The sequence below is a fragment of the Parambassis ranga genome, chromosome 1 (assembly GCF_900634625.1).
Source record: "Parambassis ranga chromosome 1, fParRan2.1, whole genome shotgun sequence".
Lineage (NCBI taxonomy): Eukaryota > Metazoa > Chordata > Actinopteri > Ambassidae > Parambassis > Parambassis ranga.
This window is the reverse complement of record NC_041022.1, coordinates 252,051-275,840: the sequence shown is the minus strand read 5'-3', so window position 1 is coordinate 275,840 and position 23,790 is coordinate 252,051. Positions and strand designations below refer to the sequence as shown.

The 23,790-nt window shown below is 44.4% G+C and overlaps 3 protein-coding genes across 4 annotated transcripts in view; all 3 read left to right on the top strand.

The window, feature by feature from the left end:
* Positions 1-570: 570 nt before the first annotated feature.
* Positions 571-4,459, top strand: ntan1 (N-terminal asparagine amidase). 2 transcript variants are annotated; one of them, XM_028424401.1, is made up of 10 exons: positions 571-770; positions 1,197-1,299; positions 1,630-1,695; positions 2,314-2,422; positions 2,531-2,604; positions 2,692-2,742; positions 2,824-2,877; positions 2,967-3,064; positions 3,209-3,322; positions 3,403-4,459. In XM_028424401.1, exons 1-10 carry the CDS (start codon positions 690-692, stop codon positions 3,571-3,573), a joined length of 921 nt encoding a protein of 306 aa, XP_028280202.1. In that variant the 5' UTR covers positions 571-689; the 3' UTR covers positions 3,574-4,459. The 2 variants fall into 2 exon arrangements, with proteins under 2 accessions (XP_028280202.1, XP_028280130.1); XM_028424329.1 differs by having other exon boundaries at positions 2,689-2,742.
* A 755-nt stretch (positions 4,460-5,214) lies between these two features.
* LOC114447933 (mpv17-like protein) overlaps positions 5,215-23,790 on the top strand; it is a 24,247-nt gene continuing 5,671 nt past the window's right edge. Inside the window, exons 1-4 of the mRNA XM_028424529.1 lie at positions 5,215-5,679; positions 8,653-8,723; positions 8,838-8,867; positions 9,275-10,338. Of these exons, the coding sequence (XP_028280330.1) occupies positions 5,376-5,679; positions 8,653-8,723; positions 8,838-8,867; positions 9,275-9,511 (642 nt within the window). The 5' untranslated portion in view covers positions 5,215-5,375 and the 3' untranslated portion in view covers positions 9,512-10,338. The remainder of the gene's footprint in view (positions 5,680-8,652; positions 8,724-8,837; positions 8,868-9,274; positions 10,339-23,790) is intronic.
* bmerb1 (bMERB domain containing 1) overlaps positions 12,939-23,790 on the top strand; it is a 12,062-nt gene continuing 1,210 nt past the window's right edge. The window contains exons 1-4 of the mRNA XM_028424648.1: positions 12,939-13,193; positions 16,587-16,707; positions 21,463-21,536; positions 22,976-23,090. Of these exons, the coding sequence (XP_028280449.1) occupies positions 13,106-13,193; positions 16,587-16,707; positions 21,463-21,536; positions 22,976-23,090 (398 nt within the window). The 5' untranslated portion in view covers positions 12,939-13,105. The remainder of the gene's footprint in view (positions 13,194-16,586; positions 16,708-21,462; positions 21,537-22,975; positions 23,091-23,790) is intronic.

Genomic DNA, 23,790 nt, shown 5'->3' with positions numbered 1-23,790 from the left:
CGTTTTGCATGGCTGCCGAGAAATGCATTCCCCGTCGCGGGAACGCGCACACAGCTAAAGCGGAGACTTCCGAGTATTTCACGGGCGTACTCGTATTTATCAATCACGATCTAATCATTTATTGTGATTGATGAACACGAGAGCGAGTCGTGCATTGTTCGCCCGTAAAAATCTCGGAAGTCTCCGCTTCAGCTGTGTGCGCGTTCCCGCGACAGGGGATGCATTTCCCGGCAGCCATACTCGGCGTAACACCGTCGCCTGAAAAGGCGCGTCACTACGTTCTCGTTTTCACCCAGTAATAATGGTGAATAGAATGTTCGTAAGCACCGGTGGCGTTGGCGGAATCAAGAGATTTAACCATGAAACCGCGAAGTAAGGGGGACTTACCGTGTAACAGTAGTCGCAATTAATTCTGCAAATCATGTTTTAAAACTTGTTTACAAGGTAACTGAACTGGTATTTACAATAAAAGGACTTTTAGAGCTCAACAGTAGGTGGCGATAGTGTTCCGCCCGGTTGCACATTCGTCATTAAAACAAAGAAGAAGAATTTCTTCTTCTGCTACAGGAAGTACAGGGCGACGGATGAACCCAGCTGACTTTAGTGTAGATTGCTGTTATGGTTGAAAACAAAAACATGAAGCGGCTAGTTTTTTACGAAAGTATGATAACCAGCTGATTTCCGAAGACATGCCTTTGCTCATTCAAAACAGAGGGCTTGACCGCATAAGCTCCACAGCAGAACTGTTCGACAGAAATCCACATTTAAAGGTCTGTTTTCAGAAAGTGTGGCTACATTTAGCTTATCGCTAGTTATTAACATCGTGGTTTTCTTTAGTTATTAGTACATCATTCGCTGCCAGCCAGTGCTAAAGACAGATAGATGTGGTAATATATACATTGATGCTTATGTTACACATGTGTCCATAAGAATAAGGAGTGAACATAATAACTCGTTAGATTCATGATGACATGAAGGAAGTATTGTTGTTTTATTTAAGTCACAAAGTAAAAGGAACCAGGATATGTGCTATAATAGTAAATAAACAAGGGTGTTGTTGTCCAATGTGATTTAAATCAGTCAGATCTTAAGTCTGCAGCTACATTTAATAACCTGTTTGTACACATTAAGTGTGTGTTTGTGGGGGGGGGCACAGCGCTGGTGTTTCTGAAAACAAACCTTTTGTTGTGTTGCAGGAGAATGCAAGAAAATTCCGATCTAAGCCTCTTGTTGATGTTGATCCAAAGTGCCTCCTGTACGTCCAACAAAGAGAGTGTGCTGCCACAACGCCGGCAGACAGTAAGTAACAGGATGGGATCAATTAGTTAACAGCAGCACCCTTTTTTTAAATTATTACCATGAAAACATGGAGAAATATACACTATGAGATGCAGTGGACATGTTTATTATTTCCTGCTTTTCAGCATGTTTAACATCCGCTCACGTTTTCACGCTCCATCCATGTAGAGGGCAATTGTTCCAACAAGAAAAGATTTGTTGATCTTTAATGCAGCATAACCACAAAGCAAGTTTTTGGCCACTGCAAGCTTCATATTGCTTTTTCTTGATGAGATTGTTTAGTTTTATTTTCAGATATTAAACATGCTTCGTTCCTCTCACCTCTACCAGACTGTGTGTCAGTTATTGGATCTGATGATGCCACCACCTGCCATTTGGTTGTGCTCCGCCACACAGGTAACACTCCTTTTCCTAAATTTGTTTCCAGTGTTGTGCTGAAAGGTGATCGTCTGACAAAAATTGCTCTCCGTCACGGGAGCGTGCACAGAGCCTTACAGCTGTGTCGCCGAGTGTCTGTAGCTTGAGCTACTGCTGCTTGGTCTCATCCATACTGTTGCAGTCACACATACTCGTAACGTCATGTCTGTGGTTATAGCAATATACTTTGTGAAATGGAAATGGAAACGGCGTCCAGGAAAGGTTGCAGTCTGTCATGCTCGTAGGCTTTTGTTTGTAGGATTTCTGAGGCTGCTGTGTCTAATAACATGTTTGTATTTTGCAGAAAAAGAGGCTGTTAATGATACGAGCTGCTTGTGTGCTTATGAATAAAAGGGAGAAAATATATTGTATTGCCTCAATTTAAATACATCCTGTAATTTTATAATTGTAATATTTCTGTTAAAGGGCCAGTACACCCTGTAAAGTGTTGATTGTTATCCAGCCAAATAAGATTACTGGCCATGGTGTGTGCTCCTGAGGTTGCACCTCCGTGACGGAAATCAGTTTTTGGGCACAACACCGGCTGCTCTGCTTTTCTATGACAATAGGAAATTTTGTTTATTATCATTTTTTCAGGAAGCGGAGCTGTTTGCCTCGCTCACTGTGATGGGGCCAGCACGTGGTCTGAAGTGCCACTCCTTGTGAAAGCTGTCACATCACTGAGTGACGTCTGTAAGGAGGGCAGGTATGAGGTTGACATGCAAACACAGATAAAAGCTAAACTTTGTGTGTGACTCAGCTTCAACATCCTGTACAGTTTTCTTTTACATTTCTTCTCTTCTCCATGATGCAGACTTGAGCTTCATCTTGTTGGTGGATTTAATGATGAGTCAAAAACATCCCATAAACTCAGCCTTAACATTCTGGGTACAGTCTGCTAAAGTTGTTTCCTGTAATACTGCACAGAGTCGGAGCTTTGAAAAACTTGAATGACTCCTTTTCACTTTACAGCAGCATTCCAGAAACAGAAAGAAGATATTCATCTGGAGACATGTTGCATCACAGGTAACGCTGGTAGACATTTACTTTGTTTTTAAGATGTGCTTACAGTCGAGCCTTCTTCTGATGGGCCGTTTTCTGTTGTAGAAATGAATGACATTGTTGTTAATGGAACTCATAGACCTGTTGTGTATGGAATAGGTAAGTGAGGAATAAACCTCAGAGAACCATGCTGTGCTTCCATGGTGTGTGACCTCTGATATCCTGCCACTTTGACTCAATCTGCACAGGTGTCAATGTTAAAACGGGGGATGTGTTCCCTGCCTCCTTCCCTCATAAAGGGCCTGCAGAGGAGCTGCGTTCAGCACGGACCTTCACTGGAGGACAGGTACTCTATGAGGACAGGACCATGACATGCTGTCTTTAGGGTGACATTTTTGTGTATAATCACTTTGCTTGTGCAACATATTGTTGCTCAAACACAAGCAAAAAAAGGGCCAAAGATTAATGAAATGATTATTGTCCCTCGCAGATGGCTGACATATATGACTCGAGCCAGGGACTTGTTAGAATTGGTCCATGCAAGTGGTCTCCTAACCTGGATATTGCCTTCTGGTTGTCACAAAGTGATGACACCATTTTAAAGGTAAAATCAGCAAAAAGACAAAAACCTGGCTAATTGTAACAGAACACTGTAAACTGGTTGACCTGGTCTCTCTCACCCAGTACCTGTCCACCTCTCCGATGGCTGAGCCGCCACACTTTGTCCAGCACATGAAGACCACCATCCAGTTCCTGTTAAAACACCCGAACTCTGACAGCCTGTTTCCAGGAGGTCAGCCACAGCTGTATTACCGGACTGAGAGAGGGGACTGGGAGAGGGCTGTCCAGCCATAAAGGCCTGTCTTTCACTGAACCTTAACCTGGATCAGACTGTACTCCAGCTCTCTGGACGCACTGTGCCCCTCTCATCCACTGTCTGTTTCCTTTGTTTGATGTGTCTTAACGTGAAGCTAACCCTCAACTGGACCATTCATCGTCACACGTTGTCCGGACTCCTCTGGCTGGTCCAGTAGAGACAGTAGAGGAAAGGATGCTGCTCATGCCTCTAGCAGGTAATTTACACTATTATAAGTGTGAAGTAAGGTGAAGTCTGCACCTTACACCACTTGCTGTGCTGCAGTAAACCTTTTTAAAACAATAACAAATAAGATTTAGTCTTTGCTCAGCTAAAACAAACACTTGAGCCAATAAACTACAAGTTCAGATGCAATTTCAAGCCGTAATTGATCTTTTCCTTACCCACATCTGAAATGAAAAGAAGGTAAGACATGGAATAATATATAGGCTTTGGAATTCTGTGCATGGTCTGAACGCTGTAACATATGACCCACTGTAAGGGGCACTTCCAGACGGGGAACCCTCTGCAGCAACAGTAGAGTTTATTTTGGCACTTTGGTTAAAACAGGATACAGACTATTAACATCTGCATTGTTAAATAGTTAAAGTTTATTTTTCTCTACAAATGCACCTCCCTGATGAGAGTGGAATGTGATGTTTTATCTGCTGTACTCTGTTGTATGAACTGCATGTGTATCGTGATCTTCTGCAAGTGATGAATCAGATTTCTGTTGATGCTGTAACTGACTGATTCTTAACTCTTATGGCCTTTTGTCAGTTGTGTTATAAAAGAGGTTGTAAGGTTCCTGAAGCATTTAGTGTAACTTGTTGAACGTTGTGAACACACTGTCTGTCGCTAAATAAAAACAGGATAATCCACTGACCTTTGGGATTTGAATGTTTAAAGGGTTGAAATATACAACTTTTATAATATTAGTAAAAAGTTTCCATATACAACTTATTGCTAGAAAGAGTGCTATAGCCAGAGTATCCATCAATGTGAGAGCAGATGCTCCCCAGTCCTGGCCACCTGATGATAAATCAGAGGTAGAACGCCCCTCACCCAGTCGCCTGCGGGTGGCTCAGTTCAGTGGAGCCTGACTCTGGATCCATGTTCACACCACTCCTGGGCCAAGTTCAAGCCCCAGTTCTGGCCCACAATACAAATGGGGCTATTGTAGACAACGTCCAACTGCCTGAAATAGACTCAAATTCTCAAAACATAACATTTGTATTGTTGGTAAATGAGTCTATTGTGGAAAGTTCCTTCCTCCCTGCTTCAGTGCAAAGAGGTGGTGATCAAGAGCTTTGCCATTCACTGTGCTTAATACAGGGTACATAGACCCAGAGTAGTAATATATCAGGTATATGAAAAACAATTACCTATCTAAGTTGTATAGCTGTAAGCTGATTGTCCTGTTTTACCATTGATTTCATCAAGAGCATAAAATGAGTGTGAGTTTACTGAATGTGCTCTGCTTCCTTAGAATAAAGTGTAGACTACAGACATGCATCCTTTCAAAGAGTAGAAGCAGCCTTAGTACCGAGAGCTCTCTGGACCGTGGACTGACGTTGTTCTCGAAGCCCCGCCCATTCACGCACTTGACGTAAACAGTGGCGTAATCAGTGCAAGCAGGAAGCGCTGAATCCCGGCCGGTGACAGACACGGGGACAGACCGGTCTGGTGTGTCGGTCTGTCTGTCCGGTGTAGCCGTAGCAGCGTTTAGCTAGCCGCAGTAAACAACAGACCTTTGGTTACAGTAGCTTCGCATTAAGTTCGCGTTTGTTCCATCCTTAGGATGCGGCAGGCCTTTCTGCGGCATGTCCGCCGCTTTCCGTGGGTCACCAACGTCAGTCTGTACGGCTGCCTGTTCGCCGGGGGAGACTTCGTCCACCAGTGGTTCTCACACAGAGAGGACATGGACTGGAGCCACACGCGGAACGTCGCTGTGGTGGCTTTCAGTTTCCATGGCAACTTCAACTTCTTCTGGATGCGCTTCCTGGAGCGAAGGTTTCCCGGGAACTCCGCGGGGATGGTGGTGAGGAAGCTGTTCCTGGACCAGACGACGGCGGCGCCCCTGGCAACCAGCGTCTTCTACACAGGTCGGTGGGTCGGTGGTGAGATAGCACGGCACAGCACGGGTTAAGCCTCTAGAACAGCTCACATGTCATCTGTCTGTGTGTAACTTGACTGGTGGTGTCCTCTGAGCTGTGCCGGTCTGAGGTGGGTCCTCCTGACCAGCAGAGGTCATGTGACACACAGGGATGGTGGAAGTCCTCCTGAATGTGGTCTGAGAGTGAACACTATGTCAAATCTGACAGCACTCCTTCTAAAGCTCAGGATTAAACCGATCAACACTGGTTCAATTACACTGATAGGTTTCAAAGGGATTAAAGGCTTCAGTGTCTTATACTGAACCTACGGATCTGGACTTATCTCTGGTCTGTGAATATTCGTTTAAACATACTTAGCGCTGCCTCTCCATTGAAGTGGTTTATGTCTCATGGTGATGGAGATTTCTGCCTTTTCCTCAGTATAATTGAAAGTGGAACTCGTAGTGCTCACAACTTACATCAACAAAGAAAGGGGACTTTCCTGTTTGTTGGGGATGATGAGTGTTTGACAGAAAGTATTTATAGATTAAGGAAACACTGCGGCTACACAGAGCATCAGTGGGAGTGTCAGGGTGTGGGAGGACAGCAGGCAGAAGTCAGGCAATCAAACGTCTCTTATTTAAAGCCCAGAAGGACAACACTAAAAGTCCAACACTAAAAGTCCAAAACTAAAAGTCCAACACTAAAAGTCCAAAACTAAAAGTCCAACACTAAAAGTCCAAAACTAAAAGTCCAACACTAAAAGTCCAACACTAAAAGTCCAACACTAAAAGTCCAACACTAAAAGTCTCACTTAACAAACAAAACTGACATAAGGTAAAACAAGATCTGAAGCATGGCATAAAACCTGAAGCATGGCTTGGCAAGCCTAAGACGTGGACACACAGTCCCCATGGACGAATAGACAAACTGGCAGTGAGGGCAGGGAAGACAAAGACTAAATACACAGGACCAGGGAAGACCACGAGACACAGGTGGCACACATGGAGGGCAACCACAGGAAGTAAAACACAAGCCAATGCACAAGGAGGACAGGACTACCAAAGTAAAACAGGAAGCACGAGACGAGACACAAGAACTAAACAGAGACCCAGAGAACAGTAGCCCCAGGACTGCAGGAAGACAACAACAACTAAACACAGATTGTTGAGACCAGAGGTTTTCAGCCTTAGTGGGAATTTATTCAGATCAAGTGTTCAACACGTATCAGCCAACAAATTCAGATACAGTCCCCGAACCCAAAAGCTGAAGATCTTTTATAGCCAAGCCTGTCTGTGTGTGTGTATGCATGGTCTTCATGTGTGTGTGTGTGTGTGTGTGTGTATGGTCTTCATGTGTGTGTGTGTGTGTATGCATGGTCTTCATGTGTGTGTGTGTGTGTATGCATGGTCTTCATGTGTATGTGTGTGTGTATGCATGGTCTTCATGTGTGTGTGTGTGTGTATGCATGGTCTTCATGTGTGTGTGTGTGTGTGTGTGTATGCATGGTCTTTGTGTGTGTGTGTGTGTGTGTATGCATGGTCTTTGTGTGTGTGTGTGTGTGTGTGTGTGTATGCATGGTCTTTGTGTGTGTGTGTGTGTGTATGCATGGTCTTCATGTGTGTGTGTGTGTGTGTGTGTATGCATGGTCTTTGTGTGTGTGTGTGTGTGTGTATGCATGGTCTTTGTGTGTGTGTGTGTGTGTGTATGCATGGTCTTTGTGTGTGTGTGTGTGTGTGTGTGTATGCATAGTCTTCATGTGTGTGTGTGTATGCATGGTCTTCGTGTGTGTGTGTGTATGCATGGTCTTCGTGTGTGTGTGTGTATGCATGGTCTTCATGTGTGTGTGTGTGTATGCATGGTCTTCATGTGTGTGTGTGTGTGTGTGTATGCATGGTCTTCGTGTGTGTGTGTGTGTATGCATGGTCTTCGTGTGTGTGTGTGTGTGTGTGTGTGTGTGTGTGTGTGTGTGTGTGTGTGTGTGTGTGTGTGTGTGTGTGTGTGTGTGTGTGTGTGTGTGTGTGTGTATGCATGGTCTTTGTGTGTGTGTGTGTGTGTGTATGCATGGTCTTTGTGTGTGTGTGTGTGTGTGTGTGTATGCATGGTCTTTGTGTGTGTGTGTGTGTGTGTATGCATAGTCTTCATGTGTGTGTGTGTATGCATGGTCTTCGTGTGTGTGTGTGTGTGTGTGTGTGTGTATGCATGGTCTTCATGTGTGTGTGTGTGTATGCATGGTCTTCATGTGTGTGTGTGTGTGTGTGTATGCATGGTCTTCGTGTGTGTGTGTGTGTATGCATGGTCTTCGTGTGTGTGTGTGTGTGTGTGTGTGTGTGTGTGTGTGTGTGTGTGTGTGTGTGTGTGTGTGTGTGTGTGTGTGTGTGTGTGTGTGTGTGTGTGTGTGTGTGTGTGTGTGTGTGTGTGTGTGTGTGTGTGTGTGCGCGCAGGTTGATGTCCAAATTTGGCAACTAATTCTGGCATTGTGTGTGTTTCCACATCTGTTTCCTATCAACCTGACTTGTTTTTAGGTACATGGTCAGTTCAACCGAGGACGAGCCGGGTCATTCTGACCCAGCTCTTCAACTCTTGAACTAAGCACTTCCTTGGTTCTGGTCCTAACCTACCAGTACATGAACATTTTTCTTCCACAGATAAAACTAAAAACCAGAAATAAAGACGCGGTCATGACAGTGAGATGTGAGATAGGAGCCAGACAAAGCTTTTTATTTTACCTGAAGGTGACAGAACCTGGAACACGTGGTATTTACAGCATTTCTGTATTTAAACAGTTAAAAATACTCTAAATATCAAGTTGTCCCATGAGACGTTCAACAGGAAACAAATACAAGAAGTTACCTTGATAGATATGTCATCACTGTGATCAAAGCATGTATTATTTTCTGTACAGTAGCTGTGGTAGTATAATGCCGTACATGCTGCGTTACCTGTAAAACACCTAGCACTCAAATCTTATGTGTCACCCAGGCGTCAGTTTCTTGGAGGGCAAAGAGGACATCATGGAGGACTGGAGAGAAAAGTTCCTGAACACATACAAGGTCAGGAGCTGTTGTTCATGTCCAGGTGCTGAGTGCATGTGTAAAGACAGTTCAGGTTTTATTGGGTCAGATTTCTCAGTTTCAGTAGTGACTAATGTTCGTCTCTCTTTCCAGACGGGGTTGATGTTCTGGCCGTTCATGCAGGTAAATATTCACTCTGTGAATGAATGATGTTCTTTTCTGACCTTTGGTAGTTCTAATATATGGTGAAGTTCAAAGGTCCACTCAGTGTGTATTCAGAGCTACACCTCAGGCTACATCCACAAGAGAGAGGGTCAGATGATCAGGGCATGATGAACAGAGGGACACTGACAGGACTCAGCCAGGAAGTGAACTTTATTGTTGTCAGTGTGGACACCAGCAAACAGCAAACGTCTTGTAAAGAAACATCATGTAGGTGTGGCTGTTGGCTCAGAGATGAAAGTTCTGTTCAGTGTCTAAAGGAAGTGGTCCGGTCTCTATTTCTGACAGCTGAGCATGTAAAACAGGCTGAGAACAGAGTCTCTGATGTCACTCTGAAACACACTGAGGCTAACATCTGATTCTCTTAGTTGGTGAACTTTGCCCTGGTTCCTCTGTATGTGCGGACCACCTTCACCGGCTGCTGCGCCTTCGTCTGGGCCACCTTCCTCTGCTTCTCCCGTCAGAGCGGCGACGGGACGGCCGGTGCTGCTCTGGCATGGATGTTCCCTCCCAAAGAGGACGAAGCAGAATCCACAAAGCACAAAGCAGACCCTGAGGTAGAGGCTCCCAAAGAGGGGGCAGCAGCACCTAAACCCCCACAATAGCAGGATCTGTCAGTGCGAATAGAAACCGAGGACCAAACCAGGGTCCAGCCCTCAGTGGCTGATGCTGGGTCAGATGTACATCCTGATGATGCTGCGGGGTGCTCTGTGGAACAGTCTCCAGAACACTGAATGTATATGCAGTATATTTTATCTCAGACTCCTACTTTACAGCACAGTAAGCTGCCAATGTGCTCTTCACATCAGATTTTATTTAATTTCATTTTTATGAATGCAGTCTTAAGTTAAATGTTTAGCTGGAAGATGCTAAAATACTAGCAATCTGACAGTGAAAAGATGATTTATATCACATTATGCTGGAAAGAGTCATGTCCACTGTGTGGAGTGGCAGCTGATTTATTAGCTTGGGTTTTACATGTTGGATGGAATGATTAGCAGGTTTAACCCTCATGCACTGTTCGGGACATTTGAGTCATGTTTCTGTTTAATTTGGCCATAACTTTGTCTATATGTCAGCAAATTGAAGCAGCTTAATTCTACATACATTTTGTTAATAACCTTTTTCATAGGTCAACAGTACACTGTGGGCCGAACTGTTTGTTCGGGACAAAAACGTCCTCTAACTTGAATGTGGACTGGGTTTTTTTAACCTTTCTTGCTCGTGTCAAACATCAGTAACAACACTGACTTTATTGCATTGTTAGTTTTTGCACAGCAGTGGATTTTCATTTTTTCTCCCTTACGTGTTGTTCTGGCCATTTTTGTCCCATAGACTTCCATTATAAGCACATTTCTTGACTGCACAGCCATGGCACTACATACTCATGCAGTCTTGGTTGTTGGTGGTGTACCCTGTGGGTAGGAGGTAAGTTGTCATTACGTTGTTAACTGTAAAAATCACAGATGTTACCTCCTACCAACAGGGTAAACCGCCAACAGCCAAGACTGCCGTTAAAGTTATTGGATGTTAAGTTAGGAGGATGTTTTTGTTCCGAACAACACGAAAGGGTTTGTTTGCGAACGTTGCACAAGGGTTACATTTTTACTGTTTTTAAGATTAAGATTAAGAAACCTTTATTAGTCCCACAATGGGGAAATTGCATTTTTACTAGCATAAGAGACTGTTGTGTCCACCTGGGACCAGGTGCTGAGGACTGTGTGCTTTGGTTTACACTCTAGTGCAAGAAGTGCCAAATACACAAGCGCACAGCACAGGCATCCATCATCTGTACTTGTAGTACATAGGTACACAAGGACCATAATGTACAGAGCAAACAGTGACTGATCTGCTCAGGTAGGAGGAGTCCAGTTTAAAACAACATATCTACCCTGAAACACCTCAGCACAGTGACGGAGCATAGATCCCTGCTGTGGAGGTTCATTACACAGCATTCATTATTAATACAAACACTATTGACCTCAGATCGATGCTGTATAATCACTGTAAGAACTGAACTGTGTGGATGTAGAGATGTGTCTCCTGCCACCTGTATAATCACTGTAAGAACTGAACTGTGTGGATGTAGAGATGTGTCTCCTGCCACCTGTATAATCACTGTAAGAACTGAACTGTGTGGATGTAGAGATGTGTCTCCTGCCACCTGTATAATCACTGTAAGAACTGAACTGTGTGGATGTAGAGATGTATCTCCTGCCCCCTCATATGTATCACTTCTGTTCATTACATGAAAAACAGTTGCTAACTACACGAAATTGTTTGAAAACACATTTTAATGTACATTAATAATAATAATAATAATTTTGGACTGGGACACTGCTGATGATGGCTTTTATCTAATAATAATGATTTGCCTCAGGTACCCATTGACTTGAATGTTGAAATGCTACCTGCATGTGTTCATGGTTCACTGTGTTCTTATCTTATTTGCACCAAATCCTTAAACACTATTTAATGGATGTTATTGCCTGAATTTCTAAAATGTGTCATCATTAAATGCAGTGTGAATCGGTTCAGTGTTCCTTTATATTTAAGGAAGAGTGGATCATTAAGGAACAAGTGTTACACAGAGATGGGACGTGTCTGACTCTATAGTTTGATGGTGTGTGCCTCCCAGGATGAACTCAACACATGTTGATGATTTGAACTGAAGTAACATGGACACTAGCTGCTCTCTTTATCTCTCTGCAGTAAGTGCTTTCTTACTGATGGGTGCTGATTATTTGCAGTATGTTGACATGTCAGATCATATTGTTGTATTAGGCCGGTGTCGACTCAGAACAGATGCTCGTGCATCGACTGAATTCATCTCATTCCTGCAGTAATCATATTTATTGTTGAATAAATGGATAATTCATTCATTTCTTGTGTGAGTGCTTAAAAGGGTCTGATCTTAATGTCACACATGCCATGTTTAGTATCAGAGGTGTTTGTGTGTGCTCAGATCATAATATGCAGCTCAGTCTCCGTCACTGGTGGGAATATATTGAGCACAACTGAGCTGCAGCTGCTGCATAGTTTAAATCCACTTCTCTGTTTCTATATGTTTATCAGAGACCTTTATTGTCATTATATGGGGAATACAACGGAACTGAAGCAGCCTTGGAGTGCTGGTAATCTTAATCCAAATCAGACCCAATGTCTCTTTAATCAGAATCAGAATCACTATTTATCCCTGAGGGGAAATTCTTTTTGTTACAAATAGAAATAAAGATAAATAGAAATATATAATAAATATCTAAATACCTAGACAGCATTTAAACCCCTGAGTTGTATCTAAAGAACATATTTACTGCTGTATAAAAACCTTTACATAGTAAAGAGCAGGACATGAATGAAGCAGTGTGAATGTACAGTGTCTGAGTGACTGTTACAGTTCAGAGTTCAGTAGTTTGATTGACAGGCAGGAATGACTTCCTGTGTCTCTCAGTGGTGCATCATGGGAGTCGGAGTCTGTTGCTGAACGAGCTCCTGTAGCTGGTCAGCACAGTGTGGAGCGGGTGAGAGGGACGGTCCAGTATGGTCTTTATTTTGGACCACGTCCTCCTCTGACACACCTCAGTCAGAGAGTCCGGGTCCTCTCAACATGGCCGCCTTCCTGGTGGTTCTGTTGAGTCTGTTTGTGTCCCTCACCCTCAGACTGCTGCCCCAGCAGACACCAGCACACATGGTGGCTCCACAGACTCAGAGGACATCCTCAGCAGATGTTGAAGGACCTCAGCTGCCTCAGAGAGTAGAGGCCACTCTGGCCCCTCCTGTACACAGTGTCCACGTGAATGAAGAAATCTTTAGACTTTCATATCCCTTTATTGATATTTGACATAATTTATATATTTTGTGCATGGCTGAAAAAAACAAACAAACTTTGATGCAACTGTACGCTCGATTTATTTTTAACGCCATCTCGGTGTCGTTGGGTGTCTCCCAGGTCCTCGCATCCCTGCCCCGCACTGCGCATGCTCTCCACATCCTCTCCTCTCCATCCACACGTCGAGGGACGTTAAGCTTGAATAAAGATGCTCAGCGTCTCGGGCCGCCGGAGCCTCGTCACCGGGTGAAGCTGAAGAGTTATCCGAAAAAAGAACGCAGACACAAGAGAGGGGGGTCGTGCACATTTTCCACAGGAGCTCGTTCTCCCTTCACCGTTTCCTTGCGGCGCGCGGGCACCCCACACCGACATGGAACTGAAGAAATCTATTTCGGACACCGAGCGCGCGCTCAGGAGCTACGGCGCCGTGTCGGAAACGGCGTGGACCACGGACAAAGGTGAGGTGCATCCAGAGCCGGCCGGAGCCCGGGAGGCTCGGTGTGTTAATCAGCGTGCGTTTCACGGTAGCAGCAGTGAAAGGGTTAATGAGTGACTCACTGAAGGATGCTGGGTGTCAGCAGCGCTGCCATGGGTGCCAAAGGACTATACATGCACCCCGTGCTGCGGACATCTGAGGAGCAGGAGTCACTTTTATTAGGATCTTTATTGTGTTGTGGGGATAACTCTGCTGATATGACAAAAAAACAATGATGGAGACTCTCATCATTTGACACTTAATGAGCTTTAATACTCAAATATATTCAGTTTATATTATCTTTTTAATTTCGTCAGCAATGTTTTCAGGCCTTGGTCATCTGGGCTATAACCATCTCTAAAATATGCATGTTGCAATTTTCCTGCCACAAGCTCATCTGCCATCAAACATACCTGAACCTCTGTTGTTGTTTCATGAGAGCCTTTACCTCCAACTGCTCCAGCACCAACGCTAAGAAGGGATAAAGTATAAAACACAAATTCAAACCCTGGAAAACCTGAAATAATGCAGTATGGGTCTGGCATGTTGAAAATAACTTAAGCTCTAATGAATCGATATCACAGAACCTCATAAAAGATGATGGCTCCCTGCTCCCTCCTAACACCATATCACCCAGTGATATTAATCATTATTAAGTGATCAACAAAAACAGCACCTGGTATTCTGTTTGATAAATGACATGTTAAGCTCATGTTTCTATACTTTTTTTTACATCTCTCCTGCTCTCACCTCCCAGAGGAGCGACCAATGACGCAGATGTTGATGTTCTATTACAGATGTGTTTTCAGTCGTGTCCCTCAGCAGGGTGTGAAGAAACTTCCAGATAAAGTCTGAGAAGGTGAAAAAAAAATGTGTTGGATATTTTTAGACACAGATCCAGTCATTGCTCTTTATCTCTGTGTGTACAACACACACACACACACACACACACACACACACAGAGCTACATGTAGGAAACACCACGGAGGTGAAGCAGTCGCCTCCCTGCAGGCTCTGATTTATAGAACAAATAGTCTTTGCTTTGCATTTCTCTATTTTTTACTGGCATCTGTTTTTTTGCTGTGGAGGGGGTGTGGTCAGAAGCACCAGTGTGTGTGTGTGTGTGTGTGTATGTGTGCTGTGCGACTGCATGATGTGTTGTTGGGGTTGTCTGCATCGGATGTCATACAGATGCTGACATTTCCCTGTCGACAAGCATGTGTGTGTGTGTGGCTGCTGCAGCACACACACACAGAGAGAGAGAGAGAGAGATACACACACACAGACAGAGAGATATACACACACAGACACACACACACGCTCCAGGCTGTTTAACCCTCATTAAATGATAATCCTCACACACACAGAGCGGGTTTGTTTTAATGAAACAGGGTGGGTTAATTAGGTGTGTGAGGATTACACCTGCCAGCAATGTGAGGAGCAGACTCGGACTCCACAGTTAACCCTACCTGTCCCTGGTGAACGAGCCTCTTTTAATTAGGAAGTATCTTAGCTCTTCCTTCGTTGTAATGTTTTTAAGGTCTGCTGAGATGAGAGGGAGCTGTTAAGACATTATGTAGCTCGCACTTCACCACTGTTAACGGTCCAGGCGGGACTTAATGTAGCTCGCATTGATAATGAGCTCGTGGCTGCAGGAGAGGATATATAATATAGAGAATATGTAAAATGACAACACCGTGCTGTATTCGATGACACAAACTTTGATTTCGCATCAGTGTATACGTTGTCAGCAGAGACAGGATGGGTGATGATTCAACAAACAAGCAGGCCCTCCTGTGCAGACTTCTGTCTGCTGTGGTGAGTCAGCTCCGTCCTCAGCAGGCGTCCATGAAAAGTACCACAAACTGCAGCTTGTGCTGCTGCAGGAGGATGACGAGCCGATCCAGCTGGTCCTCACATGTTAACAATACACACTGAGGATAAGTGCAATGCACCACCACCCTATGCAAAGGATGGACGTGGGTTTTTATGAAGCTAACACGTTTGTTTCAGCCTCTTAAATGAACATTTCCTGGTTGTCTTAGGTGACTATAAAGTGATTCTTTTAGGGATTTGTTTTTGGGATGAAACAAGATGTTTTGGATACACCAACTGTTTAAAGAGGCAAATAAGGAGATGATTAGATACAGTTTTTCACACACACACACACATATTTGCGAGGGATTTCTGTGAGATGTCACCATCAGTGTGTAACCATCGTTCTGACCCAGCTCTTCAACTCTTGAACTAAGCACTTCCTTGGTTCTGGGAAGTACCAAGAAAAGCATTCTGGGAACCTAACCTACCAGTACATGAACATTCTTCTTCCACAACCCAACCTTTAATGGATGGACCTGTGTTAGCAGACAGCAGCTAACTAGTTAGCTCACTGAGCCAGAGCACCGGCATCATGACTGTGGCTCCTTATAGAAACACAGCTGGCAGCGTGACACCACCTCCATGTCTGACCTCACATCAGTCCAGCTCAGCTGTATGAACACCACTGTATTCATAAATGTACTTGTAACTACAGACATTGTAGAAATGTAGTGGAGTAGAAAGTACAGATAACTGCTGCAAAATGTAATGGAGTAAAAGTATAAAGTATGCACTATTACAGAATTTAGGAAACAAAGATCCTGTGATGTTTCTCTGGTTACACCCCTTCATGTCTGCCAAATGTGTATTTCTGTCATTCAAGCTCCACACCCACAGTCTGTAACACATGGTTTATGTTCTGAGGACATCACCGCACTGAACACGTCCCTCCCACACCTCATAGAACACATCTGTGCTTTCCAATCGGGCCGCACTCTGTTGTCAGTTTGCTGTGTTCATGGCTGTTGCAGTGCATTGATCTGTACAATAAGTGGTTGGTCAGTGCAGAGTGGCTGCAGGGTCTCTGCGTGTTATTGGCAGGCGTGGAGTGTGAGGTCGGGGAGTCATGTCAGTAAAGGAGAAAGACACAGCTGGGTATTGATCAGTAGTACTGTTATAGAGTGGATTCCTGGTCTCAGTGAGTCATCTGTGCGTCTTTTACACCTCACATCAGCGCGCTCATTTACACATGCTGCTCGCTTTGCAAATATCATGTTCTTGGCTGCTGGGAGATGACACGTCACACAGAGATGGAGTGAGAGGAGCATTTGTTAAAGAGCTGATGCGACCACAGAGTTTTAAAGAACAAAAAAAACAGGAATGAAGAACTCTCGGGCACATTTGTCACATGAAATCAAAGAGTTTACAGTTAATGAGATGCACGCCTGGTGCCACTAGAATCTGTCATTTCCCATGTGGCCTGAGTGTTCACTCTGATTTAATTGAAATCTAAAGCAGAGCTGATTGTGTGCTTCTTCCCCTCTGTTTGGCCTCTCAGGTCACTCGGATGTGTCCATGGCAGAGAGCACCATGTCTCCAGAAGAGATCGAGGTGGAGATGGCTCGCATCCAGCGCCTGCGGGAGGTCCTGGTGCGCCGAGAGTCAGAGCTGCGCTTCATGTGAGTGTCACCGACTGTGACAAAGACAATCAATCAATCGATAGGCTGTCATAACAATTTCTTTTTCTGTCCTTGAGGGGGATAATGAGGTGGCTGCTGCCATGTGGCTCTTATGACGCACTGCAAAGGGGCTTTCAAGTGTTATTTCGCTGAGATTTAAGTTGGCTGCTCGCTGCTGAGAGAAGCTGCCCGTGTGTTCATTGATTAGTCAGAGGGATGGACATGCCAATAGCATCTGAGTGAGTCACGATGATGAACTCACTGGCTCCTCATCAACCTTAACTTCAAAGATTATGGATCAGTTTGTAATGATACATTTATTTTCCTCTGTCTCAGCCTTTAGCAGCAAAGTGTCGGCTTTTTCAACCCGATCCAGGTTCAATACTTTAACAATGCATTTTACAAACCAATGAGTTTGTGCAATATGTCACGTGGACTGGTCACATCGATTTCTTTATGCAGCACATTAAAACCGATGAAAAACGATCAAATCAAATAAAAGCAACCGAATAATCAAAGCATCAGATCCATTCTAAACCAAAACAAACCCAATTTAAAGAAAGTGCAACAATACAACGCTTGTGAGGGTCCTGAACGCACCTCCAGTGACGCACCAGGCGCTGATTGGTCCCTGAAGACGCGCCGATGCTCAAACTCTTCCGTAGCGTCAGTCGGTGAATGCGGGATTACAGGTGATGCCTGTCGGCCGTGAGCCGGAACCTCGACTCCCCCCGACTATACGGAACCGGAGCTGTGAGTAAAACAGCACCGCACACCTCCTTATTAATTTAACGGAGTTTACTTTTGAAAATAGCACCCAGAAGAGTTTGTTTGTGTGTGTTTTCTGCAGATTGAATGGGACCCCCTGTTACGGCCCCAGGTTAGGAGTGTGTAGTTCGGGTACACAACAGTCTGCCGACTGTTTGTTTTGTTTTTGTGTGCCTTGTGCTTCATGTTGTGAGCAGTCAGATTTTTGTGTGGCTAGTGCTATTGTTGTGTGTTTGTTGTTTGTCTTAGCCCTAGCCGAGGCACTCGTTTACTTTTCTCTTCACTCACATCTTTCTGTTTTGATTGTTGTCAGAGCTGTTTTGTCTTTTTGTCATTTGTGTGTCATTTGCCAGTTCTGACCGTTCTCTGTAGCACCGGGCTAACCTTGCTGTTCGGTTGTTAATTGGTTTTATTAAACACCTTGCATAGCATCTACCATCTGCTTTATGTCACTTTCTCGTAAAACCACACAAAAGCTGTGCTGGACAACTGGACTAAATTTGGAGAGACCCTCATTGGCATGGAGGATCAACTTCCGAAAGTTGCTGATCATCATCACCAGCAGGAGGAGCTAAAACAAAAAATGGAACAAATGACTAAAACTATCAGCACGTTAATCAAGGACCTAACCGCACGGCAACCGACCAACCAGCAGACAGAGCTCATTATATATGAGCTCACTACAGGCCGGCTAATCCATCACCGTTATACAAAGATGCTCAAGGAGCTTCAGTCGTGTTTGCCCTGATGTCTGATACTAACCTGCTGGGGAGGTGACGATACAAACCACGCCAAAAGAAATCACTGCTGCCAAAATGGCCACCTCACTGGGTCATTAGTGTACAAACATAGCCTATGGATGCAGTTGTTGCGCTTGTAAATCAACCAGGCAACCAATCAAGCATTCAAAGTGACCTCATGAGGACTCTGGGAGGATCCTCCATTAAACTACAGTTTCCAATGTTTGGGAGAATTTTGGGAAGATCTACCTGACCCACTTCAGTATTTGGAAAGGTGATGATTTTTGTTGGCTCTCCACCCGCTCACTGATCAGGAGCTCATAGCTATGGAATGTGCAGCATGGAACAGCAGGAGATCGGTGGAATGTGGCGCGTCATAAAATCGTTACCAGGGTAATTTCTTTGCCGCCATCTTGTCTCAGGATTCTGTAGATGAACTGATGGAAAGAATCCACAGCAGGATTCAGAAAGAAGGTGAGAGCATCAGAGATTTTGCATATATGTACCAGTTGCTATGCAAACGCTGGAAACCAGACATTGAGGAGGAGGAGGAGGAGAGAAGATTGAAGCAAGGCGTCTGGACTTGTAGAGTTTTCAAGAGGACGTTTTGAAAATAGTACCTGAAAGTTTTGTTTGTGTGTGTGTGATTGGCGAGAAAGCAACCTGTAAATGGTTCCTGCATCATTGGACTGAACCGTGTTTTCTTGTTATTTGAAAAAAATGAAAAAGACTGTGTTGGACTGTTGGACTGATTTTGGGGTTTTGCTTAAACAATAGTCATTTTAGTCCCTGGGGGAGGCTCTGACCGTTGCTATGTTGGCAGAGTCACAATCCAACTAAACTGCAAATACAGGCAAAGAGGTGGAGAGCGAGCAGAGCTGAGGCAGGAAGCTCATCCAGTCAGTCGTGTCCATACTAAACTAAAGTTCTCATACAATCTAAACGAGTGTGTTATTAGAAAGGGAGCTTAGAGACTGTTCTTTGAACCAGGCTGTAAACATGTTTATTTCTGCTGTTAAACTGGGAGTCTATGGAGATTGACTCGCTTTTGGAGCAAGCCCCTACAGGCTGCAGGGTGAACTGCAGTTAACACTTCTGCTTGGGTTTCATTTCTCAGCCTGGAGGTGCTTTCTGGTGAGGGAGGTAAACAGAGAATTGAATTGCCTGAATTCATAAATAAGGATCTATCAGACACGTCGGACTTGACCCGTGTCAGAGCAGTGCCACAGATACCAACACTTTGCTCAGGAGATCAAAATCTGCAGCTGTACGCTGCAAAGACCAAGACTGCAGTCACCAGCAGCGGTGAAAAGACTCATATTCTGGGCTCCTGTTTTGCCACAATAAATAGTTTTTCAGTATAATGTTATGGAATTTAACTCTGTGTTTCCTCGATGTTGACACTTTGCAGTGATCCGTGCAGTGTTTGGGTCATTTCCCCTCTGACGCCTGCAGTGTGATGTCTGATTAAGTGTCCGATTCAGCCGACACATTCACGGTTAATAATGTTAGTCCACACACCCACTTGAAAGCCTTCGTTAGGCCACCACGCCGCTTTGTGCTTGTGCCTCTGTCAGCGGCACAAACACACACAAACTAGTGGAAAGAGTGTCAGAGAGCAGATGCTGCTGCAATTCACTGATAGCATTCAGAGAGTAAAACACAACACACGGTGTGGTCTGCTGGAACAGCAGCATCACTGAGAGGGACAGGAAGAAGCTGGACAGAGTCATCAGGAGGTCCAGCTCTGTCCTGGGCTGCTCTCTGGACTCAGTGCAGGAGGTGGGTGACAGGAGGGTCCTGGCAAAACTGACATCCATGCTGGACAATGAGTCCCACCGCCTGCAGGACCCCCTGTCAGCCCTGCAGAGCAGCTTCAGACTGCTCCACCCTCGGTGTGTGGAGGAGAGGTACAGAAGGTCTTTCCTTCCTGCTGCTGTCAGACTGTAGAATAAACACTTCTGATAGGAGCAATACTCACACACCACAGTGTGCTTTTATTTACTGTTATTTATTTAGTTGCACTATGTACAGTTTATAAACCACTGCTACCTCCACTCACCTGTGCAACAACTGTTAATATGTACTGTTTTTTGATTGAGTCTATTTTATAATGTATATATCTTTTTCTTAACTTATCCCTTGCTGTCTGTATGCCGTTGCAAAAATGCAATTTCCCCATTGTGGGACTAATAAAGGTTTCTTAAGAGAGGTAGAGCAAGGAGGGGAGAAGAAGGGAGCAACAGGGATGAGCGCAGAGGGAGGAGGAGGAGGAGGAGGAGGAGGAAGGAGGCTGTGGATGAGTCATCAGCCTGATATATCACAAGGAGAATTAAGTCTGTGCTAGCTGTCACTGCTCCTCACACAGTGAGAGAGAAGCTGGGATTTAGAAGACGGGAGGAAAATGTTGAAGCCCCGAGGGTGAGACGTCAGGGCTGCAGGAGGCTCAGAGCATCAGAGCATTTTCACACACACACACACACACACACACACACACACACACACACACACACAGGCTGAGGGGCCTGAGGCTGTGACATCTTAATGACAAACAAAGATTGAGTTTAGCTCCACATGTGCCACAGTGGGTTTATGTAGAGATTAAAGCTGGGCTGAATGGTCAGTTTGGCTTCTGTTCCTGATACATTTTTAATTAATTAATTAATTTGTTTTCTTAAAGGTCGGGTAGGAGGTTTCCTTCTGATGCTCTTTGTGTTAAATTAGTGTAACTTCTCTTTACAATCCGATAGCAACCGATTAGTTCGGCAGTTTCTCATTAAACGAAGAATATGAATCATCTGAAGCTATAAAACATAAAAACATCATCAATCCTCCGGGTGGACCCTGTAGGAGGATTGGCTGGTTGTCACTCTCTTCCTGCTCTGTGCACCAGAGAGGTACGTGCATGATGGCCGAAGCCACAGACCGCAGCTCGTCTTCAGGTGATGCGTCCATGTGATTGGAGGCGTGGCTTCAGGGTGAGCTCCGAGAGAAAGGGGCGTGTCTTTACTTTAAATCTGGCTGACTCTCACTGAGCTTTAAAACCTCCTCCCCGACCTTTATACTGGTGAGAAATGCTAACATTGTCTGCAGTGTTTGAACATCAGGGTTGGAAATTGACATTTCACCACCTGTCAGATTGTTTTCTGCTTTGTCTGCCTTTCTTCCTGGATTCTCTGAGCAACAGAATCCTGCCTAACATCCTTACAATCAGATAAACAGCTTCACTGTTTGTGTCTCTTTCCAGGATGGATGACATTCAGCTCTGCAAAGACATCATGAGTTTGAAGCAGGAGCTCAGGCAGATCGTCACAGTACCAGGTACAGTTCACTCACATTATATCATACACATGTTAGTTTTGTTTTTCCTCAACCAGCGAGCGGGAAGTAAAGACTCAGAATTGATGGTGTTACATTCAGAAGTGCCTCTGCTGACTGAGTTTTTGGCAGAAAGTGCTTCTTTCTGCAGCTCCCATATCTCCTGCACGGATCACAGGGATTTATAGGAAGTAACCTACACAGGATTGATCGTAAGTGTCAAGGTGCCGTTATGAGGGAGAGATAATCATATAAAAACTCATGCATGCAATGTGAGCTGAGGGATGCAAAAGGAATTACTTTTTTAACTCCTTGTATGTCTTTGTGGTTCAAGACGCACAAAGAGTGGTGCCTGTGTTAACATCAGGGGAAAAGTGCTGCAGTGGTTTACGGACACACACTAACACGCCTCCTTCCAGTGTATGTTCATCATGTGTCAGTGGCTGCAGGAGGGGCTGGTGTCGTGTTCAAGGACACACACACATACAGACCTGTCACACACACTGTGAGTGTGTGTTCTTGTTTGTTTAATTGATTGACAGCTGAGCAGTGTGGACATAAAGAGGCGATAACTTGCCTCTGTGAGTTTTCAATGCTCCAATGTGCAGGATTGTTAGAGCTGTTGTAACCTGGACTTTAAAAATATTGAGGCCAATACCCAGAGTGCAATGCAAAATCCCCAGAGACCAAAGAAGCAAGTCGAGCAATCCTGCTGAGCACTGCTATGTGTGTCAGCTATGAGCCACCTGACCTGTCGGCTATGAATTAAGATGGATAAACAGTCTGTGACGTCACCTGCAGGTTTCTGATGAGTCCATGTTTATGCAAATGAGCCATATTAAAAATGATTAGAAATTATCCAAACAGACCAAAAAAAGTTTTAGTTCCAGGCTGTAAACATGTTTTATTTCTGCAGTAAACATGGTCGACAGTTCTCAGACAGCCTCCAGTGGCCACTCCAGGAACTGCACTTCTGGGCACTGTTTCAGAAAAACCTCTGTAGTGTTAATTGCTTTTACATAAAGATTTCCATCATAGTTTGAATAAAAAAGCTTTGCAATGTTTTATTTATTTGGATTAAGAAAAAAAGTGTATTTATTTATTTGCTAATTGACTTCCTGACTTCATGACATTTGATCCTGTGCGTGTGTGCATGCTTTATTTGGGTCTTGTTTCTTTCTCAGTGCTGTGGGGTGTGAAGGTTAGGAACAAAGTAAAATAGACGCTTATTCCTTCATCAAATAAATTCAAAATGAGCTTTGTATCATTTGCATAATTAGATCAGGGTCTTATGAATTATTCATGAGTGGAGAGTTAAGGGTTGGTGACTTTGCTGGGAGGTCAGTCTGTTAAGGTCAGTCCCAGACAGCTAGAAGCTTAATGCCTCTAAACGTCTTCCAGGTATTGGTAGAGTGACTGCTACTTTCCCTCTTTTCCACCAGAGAAAGAAAAAACCAAGAAGCACCGGCAGCGGGAGGAGGAGCTGATCCTGAAGATCCATAAACTGGTGCAGAAGAGGGACTTCCTGGTTGACGACGCCGAGGTGGAGAGATTAAGGTACGCAGACCTCCGCATCGAGCACAGTTAATATCCGGAGTGTCGGCGTCTCTTGTTTACTCGGACGCTGTGGGGTAGCGGCGGTTTATTTCATTCATTTGATAAACGTGCAACAGGACAAACAGAAGGAGACTCATCACTGACTGAGGGCGGAGGTGGGGTCGCTTCATCATCACTGTGTGGGAGGCTGACTGATGATCAGGGCTCTGCATTGTCATTTTTTGTCCTGTGTGAGATGTCTCCATACTCTGGATTTACATCACAGCTTTAGCAACAGAATGTGGTTCATTAAATAGAGCCTTCAGTGATATAAACTCTCCTCTACTGCACAGTTAGAAATAGTAACATGTCAGACAGCTGATCAGCCCGATGGTTCCTCTCCTCTTTATTGCTGAGGATGCAGCATCCATCCATTTTCTGAACCACTGTGTCTTGTAGTACAGGGTCACTGGGGGGTGGAGCTTATGTCAGCTGTCCTGTGTTTCTGAATATTTATAATAGTAAGGGATTAGAATCACTTTGATTTATGCTGAGAACCAGTTTGTTTACATGACTGAAAATGTTTCTGATGGATTGTATGTTGTTGCTGTTTTTAAGCATATAATCTGTCATTTTGCTGTTTAATCTCATTAACTCCTTTTTCCCAGTTGTTTCTTGCCTTGCACTTCTGAAATGTATTACATTTATAATTACACATAGG